Source organism: Zerene cesonia, chromosome 14, assembly GCF_012273895.1.
Source record: "Zerene cesonia ecotype Mississippi chromosome 14, Zerene_cesonia_1.1, whole genome shotgun sequence".
NCBI lineage: Eukaryota > Metazoa > Arthropoda > Insecta > Lepidoptera > Pieridae > Zerene > Zerene cesonia.
In genome coordinates this window covers 6,454,172-6,465,550 of record NC_052115.1, presented here as the reverse complement: position 1 = coordinate 6,465,550, position 11,379 = coordinate 6,454,172, and the positions used below count along the sequence as shown (strand labels likewise).

At 36.1% G+C, this 11,379-nt stretch overlaps 4 protein-coding genes across 4 annotated transcripts in view; 1 reads left to right on the top strand and 3 right to left on the bottom strand.

Annotated features, from left to right (window-relative positions):
* Positions 1-11,379, top strand: part of LOC119831615 (guanine nucleotide exchange factor subunit Rich) — a 35,181-nt gene that overhangs the window by 13,701 nt on the left and 10,101 nt on the right. Inside the window, exons 15-17 of the mRNA XM_038355042.1 lie at positions 8,959-9,199; positions 10,005-10,114; positions 10,475-10,606. Of these exons, the coding sequence (XP_038210970.1) occupies positions 8,959-9,199; positions 10,005-10,114; positions 10,475-10,606 (483 nt within the window). The remainder of the gene's footprint in view (positions 1-8,958; positions 9,200-10,004; positions 10,115-10,474; positions 10,607-11,379) is intronic.
* LOC119831616 (pupal cuticle protein Edg-84A-like) lies at positions 1,051-2,318 on the bottom strand. Its single transcript, XM_038355044.1, has 3 exons — positions 2,163-2,318; positions 1,845-1,949; positions 1,051-1,764 (listed from the first exon to the last, which is right to left on the bottom strand). The coding sequence occupies exons 1-3, from the start codon at positions 2,178-2,180 to the stop codon at positions 1,108-1,110; spliced, it is 780 nt and encodes a 259-aa protein (XP_038210972.1). The 5' UTR covers positions 2,181-2,318; the 3' UTR covers positions 1,051-1,107.
* On the bottom strand, positions 2,499-3,862 carry LOC119831618 (cuticle protein 19-like). Its single transcript, XM_038355046.1, has 4 exons — positions 3,704-3,862; positions 3,526-3,624; positions 3,338-3,434; positions 2,499-2,931 (listed from the first exon to the last, which is right to left on the bottom strand). The coding sequence occupies exons 1-4, from the start codon at positions 3,719-3,721 to the stop codon at positions 2,681-2,683; spliced, it is 465 nt and encodes a 154-aa protein (XP_038210974.1). The 5' UTR covers positions 3,722-3,862; the 3' UTR covers positions 2,499-2,680.
* On the bottom strand, positions 5,669-6,977 carry LOC119831617 (cuticle protein 19-like). The gene is made up of 4 exons (XM_038355045.1): positions 6,817-6,977; positions 6,441-6,530; positions 6,267-6,363; positions 5,669-6,190 (listed from the first exon to the last, which is right to left on the bottom strand). The coding sequence occupies exons 1-4, from the start codon at positions 6,832-6,834 to the stop codon at positions 5,919-5,921; spliced, it is 477 nt and encodes a 158-aa protein (XP_038210973.1). The 5' UTR covers positions 6,835-6,977; the 3' UTR covers positions 5,669-5,918.

The following is an 11,379-nucleotide window of genomic DNA, read 5'->3' as shown; positions in this document are numbered from 1 at the left end:
GGAGATTAGCGCGTTCAAACAAACAAACAAACAATCAAACAAACAAACTCTTCAGCTTTATAATATTAGTATAGATGATGCTAATTGATGATTTTTATGTAATGTTAAATATTTAAAAGATTAGCCGATTATTGTATTTCTCATAGCTCTATAAATATGATTGCGAACACACCCTTTGACATAATAAAAAAAAGCTAGTATTTTTAGGTCCATAGTTTATTTTGCTTCAATTGGTGTCTTAACTCTTAGTCATGTTATTTCGCGGTAAAGAAAAAAAAAAACAATCTATCAGGAGTAACATCATTAGTTATTGGTAGAAGCAGTTACAAGTATTCAAGGCTCAAGTTAAGGAAACTAGATTTTTTTTCCATGTATGCACCCGCGATCAGTCGTAGACCATCCAGAGGAGATTTTTGAATCGGTTATCTTATTACGTTTTTAAGACTTAAGGCCAGTACCCTAATTCTCCTAAATAGTGTAGTTCAATATGAGGATCGGCTCTTTTCAGGTGTTTAATAGTTTGTTTTCGTCAATAGCTGCGAAAGTGGATTTGGATGGATTTCCAGTTTTCTTTGTATTTCTTGAGGTATTTTGTAGCTTCATTTAAAAGAAAAAGTTCCAAGTACATGTCAAGTATATATAAGTAAAAAATTTTTACAAGTCATGTATTTCGGAGAGGAGTATAGCATGGTGCTGCAGTGAGAACTGAGCTAAGAACAGAGAGTGTTGATTCGTGTTGAAGTAAACATTCGAATAATCTTATTTAATATTAGTCTTATAGAAGAAAATCGTTACATGTAGTACTTTTTTGCATTTCAAGAAGACGTTACCTCCCAGACCTTCTTGAAGATCTAATCTGATAGATATTTAAAAATGCCTAAATGGGCTAAAATAAATAAAACGCTTTTGCAATTTATAAATCTGTTTTTATTTTTTATTACTATTTCATAAAAAAATAGTAACAAAATGTATGATGACCGCTTCAACTATTTTATGTACATTATGACTATTCCGTTTGTTGACTATTAATAACCCTGGCCTACTTGCCTGGACTTCTTTCATATCGTTGTAATTATTAAGTTTCTATTGTACATGCAGTTTACCCTGTTAATGGTGTGTTTTTCTTATATATAACGTTTTGCCAACCAGTGAAATAGGTCCTGTTACAATTTTGTGTAGATGTCCGTCTATATATTTGCGACTGTATATAGTAGCGTATGCTTGCTTGGCCTGAGGTCCAGGGAGAGGTCGCCATCCGCCATAGGAGCCTGTGTGTGGATCCCACGGAAGACTACCTTTCTCGAACACAACCTGTGGAACTTCTATAGGCAAAGCAACAGCTCCTAGACCGTATGATAGGGAGTTTGGTTCTTCTACCCTGTGTTCAGTCTGCACTTCAGCGACTTCTATTTTAGCTGGTTCAGGATGAGGTACGGGAGGCAAGACTATCGGAACTGCTTCGGCTAGTTGTTGATGTACAGGCTCCGCTACGACGCGTGGAGGTGGCGACGGTGCTGGATTGAGTATCAATGGAACGGCTTGTACTATCTGAGTGGGATGCACGTTTGGTCCTAGCTTTTTCACTACGGCTGTGAAGCCTTTTACATCGTTTGCGTTGTATTCGACTATTCTAACATTGCCGTCTGGTTCTACCAAAGAATAAGCGCCGTTCACTTCATTGCCGTCTCGCGTCTCCCAATGGGCTTTCTTGTCGTTAGTGTGCGGGTCGATAACTGCGTAGCTGAAGGCATATCTGGGATAATCCTGAAATTTATATAAATTTTAATGAAGAGAATTCTGATTTTCATCACATTTGTAATATTTAATTTCCTCAAGATACTTACAACAGTATTTACTATAGCACTGACTGGGGCATGTTCTATAGCAGCGGCGGCTATGGGGTTACTTTTGCTTGATACTATGAATTTTAAAAGTAACAGGCTTTGAATCTGAAAAAAATACAGTGAACGATTAAATATGCGTTGTATTGCATTGTGTGTGTAATTGTCTCTTTAATTAAAGTTAAAATGTTTGATGTAATGTCCTTATATTTTACAAACTATTTCAATATTTACTCAATGTAAATGTACAAGTTACATTGAAGCATCATTGAATTCGATTTTCCACGTGAAAGGTTTATCAAGTATAAATAAATCATTTACCCAAAGCGGTCGAGACATATTGCTCGCTAGTTGCCGCAAGAATGTTAAGTGTTTCAATGTTTGTATGTAGGGTTTTTATAAACACTAAAGTATACCACCGCCAAATGTTATGTCTGAACAAGCGGTGGTACTGGTTTTGAACATATATGGTTATGTGCCGGTCTTTCATATTCATCCCCGACGTAACACTTCGGTAAAAAGTATATTTGCAGGCATATTATAAAATATTAATAATATGCATTGACATAGTATTAAAGGATGTCATTTTATAATATATTTATTACATGTATAGATAATACGTTTTTTACAAAGCGATGTTCAAATAAAACAACTGGATTTACCACACAGTGGTCATTGCTTTAATCGTGTTTAAATCGATATAACTCATAAGGCCCCAAAATTTATATATTAAACTTTTCAAATAAATTATAAATCACAATACATAATATGATAAATCATATTGCGAAGGAACGGATGTAGTTTATCTATAAGCGTATGATTTGTTGACTTCGTAATCTTTAATTGTAATAGTAGCCGTGACGCCCGTATCCGTGTGAGTACGGCAGCGAGTGTGGCAGGTAGGGTCGGTAGTAGGGCTCCGAGTGGGCGATGGGAGATGCTGGCTTGGAGATGATAGTCGTGGACGTAGCACCGCCGGGGTGCACCTTTGGTCCGATCCGCGTGAGAAGCGTGTTGACGAAACCAGACTCGTCAGCCTTGTACCTCACAATGCGAATGCTGCCGCCAGGTTCAACGAGAGAGAAGCCGCCTGAAATCGAATTCGGTTTTAGGGTATTGTTATTTAAAATACGTAATATGTATAAATAGTTAAAAGCAGTGGTGGCTCCAGTGGTGAGAACCTCGAACTTTAAAAATCGATAAGTCGGGGTTCGAGACCGGGCGAGCGTGCAGGAAATAAATTTATTTTTCAATTTATCTGCACATGTGGATAGCATCACTACTGCTTAAAACGGTGAAGGAAAACATCGTGAGGAAACCGGCATGTCCAAGAATAAAAAATTCGACGACATGTGACATCTGCCAACCCGCACTTGGCCAGCGTGGTGGATTATGGCCTGAATCCTCATAGGAGGCCTGTGTCCCAGCAGTGGGAACGTGTATGGGCTGGTGATGATGAATAAGTAGTTAGTAATATCCATATAAATTATATTTACCAACAACCAGGTCTCCATCACGTTTTTCGTAGTAAGCCTTGTTGTCGCCGGTGTGAGGGTCCCTCACGGTGTTCTCATATGCATAACTCGGGTAATCCTGAAACAACAACATTGATTAAGATCCAAATGGCAATACAATGTTTGGAAGTTAGTATGTTCAAACACACATGGTCATGGTTATTACTTACATAGTAGTCATGGTGTCCGTGGCCTAAGCCGTAATGGCCATGGCCATATCCAGTAGCTGTTGATGGAATGGCATGTAATAGAGCCAGGAGGCACGTTACCTGAAATTAACAGAGAAATCAACACAAAATCCAAGATTTGCACCATAATATACCGATTATCCAAGAATTGTTCACTGACCGGAATGAAATACTTCATGTTTACCGAGTTGCAAAGATTACAACAAAACTGATTCGTTGGATTCGATACTGCCAATTTATAGGCGCAAAAGGACCTTCATTACCTTAAATCTAACGGAAGTAGGATCTTTAGCGCGCGTACCGCCGCTCTATGAAAAACCAATCGCTCAGGTTTCATCAAGCATCCTGATTTTCACAGACCTAATAAGTGAAAACATGTAATAGCATTAATGATCCGGCTTTACTGCGTAAGTAGACGGTTTGGACGCGGAGCGTGCTCACGAGTTGTATCCAGTTTTATTTATAATTAATTAATTAAATTTGATATAAATACCTAAATTTGATTTGTGTTTCCAAATAATTGGCACTCGCTAGAGATTGCGTTCTGGAGCATGTCCGCTTCAATGCAATGCTCGTAAACGAATAATTAATGTGACGACTTGCTCCAATTGTTGCTGGTAGCAAGCAAATTTAGTTTGTCAAGCCTACGATTGATATGTTTGATGAACACTGAAAAGGTAAAGTGCTGACATTCGACAAATGCGTTATGTCGGGAATTGAAAAGTATTAAATCGTTATGATTGTTATCAAAGTTAGTGAACTGAAACGATATTAATAAATTAACTTAAGTATAGGCTATAGACTACGCTCACGCACTGTGGATTGCGTGGATTTATCAGTATCTTTACATCGTATGAAACAAAATCTCTTTGCGCCGTCCATATGCTTAGTCTGTATGCTTAGATCTTCTAAATTACGCTACAGATTTTGATGGGGGTTTTATTAACAGATAGAATGATTCAAGAATAAGGTTTATGTGTATAATAACATCCATAAAACTTCCCTTTTTCAATTTAACGCATGCGAAGCCGCGGAAAAAAGTTAGTTGTTCATAGGATGAAGATAACTCCGAAAAACAAATAACTAGACAATGCTTTCCTTAGCGTAGCAAATAAATTGTTTGTCTGTAGAACAACAAGCACAATTAAAAGCATTTATGCGACAGTTATTCAATAATTTAATGTCTTCCCCAGACCATAGTGACATCATTAACTCTGCTCTGCCGATAGTATATTTAAAAAGAGGCTTGACAACCGCTTTTATAACAGTAGACTAACTTGTGTTTACGAGTTTTATTCACAATATATTGCTTCTTTTTATTATTAATTTTAGAAATCTTAATTTGAGGTCTATGTTAACTTCTTTACGCCCTTTCACATCTTATAATTATGTGATAATTTATCTATAGTACGTAATTAAAGTATGCATGGCTTACAGTTTCACCATCATTAACCATTTGAATAAACACATTAGATAACATTCCGCTAGTAAAGAAAAATAAAGTGTCAATAACCAACAATTAAAGTTCAGTTTTGGAAAAATGTTAAATCAAATAAATAAAGAAATTATCGGAAGAAAAGGACCTATACCATTTTCTTTCACGCACAAACACTCAAGTGATCGTTATGCAATCAATCATAGATATACATTAAAGTATTTTTAATTACTCATACTATCCGAGATACAATTGAATAATATAAATAAAAAATTTTTCTTATAAACAATTTTTGTCCATACAACTGAAATTTTGTCATGATGTACTTATAACGCATGTGTTTAATTGAGTAATATCCGCATTTGATATGATGATGATTATGATTATCATTGATTAAATTTAATTATTTTAGTGAGTATCCTAATTGCAAGCAATAAAGGGGAATTTAACTTGATCTAAGATTCTAGATTATGAATTATTTTTCTACATCGCCGTATTATCACTGCGAATTATATTTATTTCCATTGATAACAAAATAAGAATGTGAAGATGTATACAATGGTTAATTATTTTGTGCCTAATTCTGACGCTAGCAAAATGTTCATCCATCAAAAGGAATTACATCATTCATTTATTGAAATTTAAGTAAAGAATGTTATTCCTACAGGGAGTTTCAATAAAACATAGTGATATTACCACATAGTGGTTATTGCTTTAATCGTGCTTATAGCGATTTTAACAAACATCCATAATTGAGGAAGTTCTCAATTCAGAGAGTACCTGGATTTGTTTAATGACATCAATATCTTACATTACATTTTGTAAAATATACATAAATCTTATGTGTTGCGATAGGACGTGGACAACCGTATCGCGAAGATATGAAAACAAGAATGGCTAGCGGCATTTCCCATGTCAGGCTTACTGCGCACTTGAGTTCTCAGTAATAACCGAGGTGACCGTGGCCCCATCCGTGCGTGTATGGTAAAGGCAGACTGGGCCGGTAGTTGTAGACGACCGGGTGGATGGGCAGAGGTGCAGCGTGTCTTGGTATCGGACCCGCTGGTACAGAAATCTCTGTTGTGGAGGTAGCGCCGCCGGGGTGCACCTTTGGCCCGATTCGGGTCAAGAGAGTGTTGTGAAATCCATTTTCATCTGCACGATATCCGACAACTCTAATGCTACCGCCGGGCTCAACGAAAGAGTAGCCGCCTGAAAAGATTGTAAGATTAATTTCGTCTGTCTTTTAATTATTACGAGTATTCTGTAATTTTAAGACGTTACCTACCGATCACGAGTTCCCCATCACGCCTCTCCCAATAGGCCTTGTTGTCACCAGTATGGGGATCCCTTACAGTGTTTTCATACGCATAGCTTGGGTATGACTGAAAAGTATATGTTTATTGTCTTTAAAAACATTTCTTTTTCATTATATTTTTTTATTTCTCTTAACTATACGTACATAGTAATCATTTGGGGCGTGTATTGACGCACCAAGTAGACCGTCTCCAGAAGCTCTTGTAGAAACAATTAGAGCCAGGAGGCAAGTTATCTGCAATTTACAAGAAAATTCTTATGAAAAGATAGATATCAACTTCAAAAGCTAATCGATACATGAATACATAGTCGATACGACTCGTAATATATTATGGTGTATACAACGGTAATAACATTTGGAATAGAAAAGCTGTGGGCATCAGCAAGGGGTGGCTAAATACAAGTACTTAAGTGTGTTACTCCTTTTGACACTGTGACAATGTAAGCATGAGTCTTAACTATTTCATGAAATTCTATTATTAACAATATTAATCAACTTGTCCAATGCAATACACACTGACCGCAACGAAGCACTTCATGTTCACCGAATTGCACTGGTCCAAAGCGAACTGGTGGCGTTTAGTTTAGAGTTGACAGCATTTATAGCTGCACCAGGCAACCATTGCCGTGACGTGTTACGGGTGCCGAAGTGTTGACGTTGCTGTAGCTCTGAAGGACCAATCACTACAGCTTTCGTCATATATCCTCATTTTCGCGGAACCTTCAATGGGTGAAAACGTCCATTCGAATTAATAATACGGCTGAATGAGGTGCAATTTGGAACGCTGCACTCGGACTTGGCTTGCACCCGTTTTTGTATGTGTAAATATTTCATTTAATTAACAAGTAATTATGCGAGTTTGATTTTTTGATTCCAAATAATAGATAATTGGCTCGAGAATAAGTAATTGAGCGTGTCCGTTTTAATGCAATGTTCGCAATAATTTTACGAATTATTTAATATATTTTTTGTGTTAGTTAAAAAGATAATCCACTTTAAACTTAACTTCTTTCCCGTCATCAATCCTTTCCTTATCCCTTACTCATTCAAAGCGGGCAAATGTTCACGGGCGGTGGTGATCGTCTACCATCAGGCGCACCACCAGCTCAGTTGCCCGCTGACATTAAAAAACAAACTCCCAATGTGTATATTTTCAATCAATTCAATATTTTGTTAGTAAATATTATCTATACATTGGAAATGCAACCACCGCCTGTTTGTGGAGCTAAAGCGAAAAGAAACTTGATTGTATCGTTTAAATATGAAATATATTTTGAAGTAGTAAATTTATTAATAAAATACCTTCTTTTTACTTGTATCTGTTAATATCAAAATTAAAATATAACTTCTTGGAGCTTGATCACGGCTATATGCTGGATTCGCCTTTGGTTCGTGACGCAGATGCGAAGTCGTGCGTAGTTCAAACAGAATAGTGTTAGCACGCGACGGATATGAGCGGTCAGTCGGTAACATTGTAACGGATTCACCAGTTTATGCAATGGGCATAATATTATTCATTCTTCCTTTAACATAGTTTTTGTTAGTGAACTTGAATGATGTTTTAACGTAACGTTTACGTATTGTTGTAGGATTATAGTTATCGCTACCAATGATAGAGTTTGTGAGTTGAGCATAAAATAATTATATGTAAACTCACACTCAAGCATTGCTTTATGAGACCTCTAACGAGAAGAATTCATCTAGTGTGGAAGCATTTTTGAGTCATCATGACATAGTTTTACCATTTACCATCGAAAAGCAGTTTCTATATAGAAGAGCCGCAGAATAGAAAGAAATATACAAGAAACTGCAGTTGTTCTTTTAAAGTCATGTCAAAAATAAAATGTATTTATTAATTGTTAATGTTTAATGATACCCACTTTCAATGCATGCTTAACCGAAACATTACAATTTTTATTATTATACCATAACTCGTACTATAAATAAACGTCCTCTCTGTTCTTCCTAAGTCTTGACAAAGACCTCAAGCTGATAATTAAAACCTCCTATTTCTTGCTATGTAATATATGCGTATTTTGTTATTGCTAAAAGAATGTCAATAATGTGATATGCAAAGTTGTAACGATTTATTGGTATCAAACTAGTTATTACACCAAGCTGCATTTAAATATATTGATTAAGCATGACCTATATTTTCTCTCATTTGAAATGTACTTGTGTAATTATTATGAAAAACTATAATATGGCTTCAACGAAATAGGGTATTAACTTAACCAATGAAGCGTGTGGATATTGTTACTAATTAATGCTCTTTACATCATATATTTAGAACACATCTGCAATATTGAAACTGGTTTTGCTAGTCTAATATAAATTCTTCTAGAATATTCAATAGACTGATAAGATACTAAACATTCTTTTTTTTGTTTATTGTGAGATATTACTTAAAGTTATATACTTAAAGTTCAAGGTAAATATCTAAAATTATATATTTGTCATAATTGAATGCCGTCACTGAAAGTGTTGTGTATTATAAGTTACCACCTAAAGCATAGTTGCTTGAAATCTGTTAAAATGTTATCAAACTTATAAGGAAGGAAATAAGATGTTATAATGTATGGAGAACAGATTCGGCGTGACGTGATATCTACGCCAGAAAAGCTATTGGTACGAAGCTATCTTTATATCTCCATTTTTCCAGGCTTACAGCTGCCTCCCAGCGACAGTTCTAGCATCCTGCGTGGAAAGTGTCTGGTCATCCAACAACAGCGGTACGCAGACGCAACTGTCGCGCGCGCTATGGCTCTGGTGCGGATCGTTGGGTGCGCGTGTGTGGCTGCCCTTACTGCCGCGCGATGCGACGCGGCGACCCGACCCGTCTAGGCACACCTTTATGGCCAAACGGATCATGCTCCCGTTCCATCTGAATATATATCCATTGAGTGAGTTGTTACAGTTCACCCGTAGGAATATGAGGTTTTCAGTTTATAAGAAACGATGGTTTTATTTAATTTTTTAGTTTTATAGCATTGAAATGCTTTATAAATGAGAAATTTTCAAAGAATAGAAAAAATTTGATCACGAGGCAGGATTCGAACCCGCGTTTCTTGCCTAACCGTAGCAACGCCTAGCCTCTCGGCCACCCGTGATGGATCACGAGGCAGGATTTTGCTACGGTTAGGCAAGAAACGCGGGTTCGAATCCTGCCTCGTGATCAAATTTTTTCTATTCTTTCAACATTTCTCAACGTATAGTTTTGTTTGAATGTTATAGAAATGGGATGAAAATCAAATTGTCAGAACTAGACCAAATTTAAATGATACCACACGGATGGCACTAACTATTATATAAACAAGGATCATCAAAATCAGTTCACCCAGTCGAAAGTTCTGAAAAAATGAAGACAAAAATTGAGATTTAGAATTAATAACATCCTCCCCTTTTGGAGTCGGTTTAAAAATACTGAAAAGTTATTTGCCCTCCAACTCTCGATTAATTATCTCTTAATGTATTTTTATCGGGAAATAATAAAAAATCTATTGAATTAATAATATTATCATTTATTACTATTAAATGTATCAAAAACAGTCAATCGGTCAATGGCATAAACGTTTCTTACAAGGCATTGAGTAAACCGGATGTTGTGAACATTAAATTGCATATTTATTCAATGCGATAATTGATGAAAAATTTTCATCAATATGCTTGGATTTAAATGACGAAACAAACACGTTAACACTGTTCCAGCGATACTATTTGATGACGCCATCTTATTGGGGGCCGAAAATGACACGACGCTCTACACGTCCGACTCGAACTCAGTGTTTTCACTGCCATTCTGCGTCATCAATAGAACGGTAAGAATGCTTTCGTTATTATTCAATAAGATAATGTCAATATTGAATTGAATAAGTGAAGAAAATTAAACAATTTTTCGTATTTAAAGATGAATATTTTGATAGCAAGTGAATACTGAATGTGTTTATATATTTAAAGATCATAAATTTTTAGTGGAAGCTTTACTCATGTGCTTTTGGTATATATCTATATTTTATAACAAAACATTGTATTGTTTGTTTCCCAAAGATAAATAAACAAATAAAATCCCAATTTCGACTGCACAAAGCATCTAATCAATCAATCCTTCTTGGTACTTCCAGAGCCATAACTCTATAAACTACTTGTAGTCATATAACCATGTCCTACCTATCTTCCAGAGCCAAGTGTACCTGCACCAGATCCTGCGGCAGCTGCTGCGCAGGAACCTCGGCTATCACGCGTGGGAGATAGCTCGCTCGTGCTCCGCGCTGCCCTACTTCCCGCACTCGCTCGAGCTCTTGCTCCATGAGGTTAGTTGCCTATAGGAGCATCATTGTTTTCATTGATCCTGATTTAATAAAGCTTGGTATTATCTTTTATATCATAGTCGGCAATGGAGGTGGTGGGTCGGCTGATGGTAAGCGCTACCACCATGAACATTTGGAGAGGCTAAAGGTCGATTATAGTTTGTTTTTATAAAGAGGACCTCGGAAGTAGTGCTATTGACAGACATATAAAACATGGGAAATCTTAAAAAAATAATCGAGGGGATATTGACCTGTCCAAAGAATTTGTCTGTGTAGATGGTACAATAAAGTGTTATTGGGTATACTCAATTCTTATTTAATTTACTCTTCAAAAAAATATTACGAAGAAGGAAACTTAAAAAACAAAATAAGCTTAAAGAAAACATATAGCCTTCATACCTTCAAAAATATGTTTAGATATTGGAGAACAGGTATAGATACAGTTTGATTTGTTTACTGTACCTACTTTCATAATATCATGTAATATAGAATTCTCCTATAAGGTGGTGTCGTAAATATAGGCTATATTTGCTCCTGCTATATGGACAAAAGTTTCTTGTGAGGCCTTATGAGTTCAGACCTTCATCCACAATGCTGACAAGATACGTGTGGATAGATGTTGACAGTTTTTAATTTTTAAACTTGCTGGCTTTCTCTCGATGTCTTCGTGATGTTACTAGTGGATCTGAAGATAACTAAAGAAGAGCTAATAAGGATAATGTGCAAAATATTCTTATATGTGAATTGAATAAATATTTTTCATTGTTATGATATAT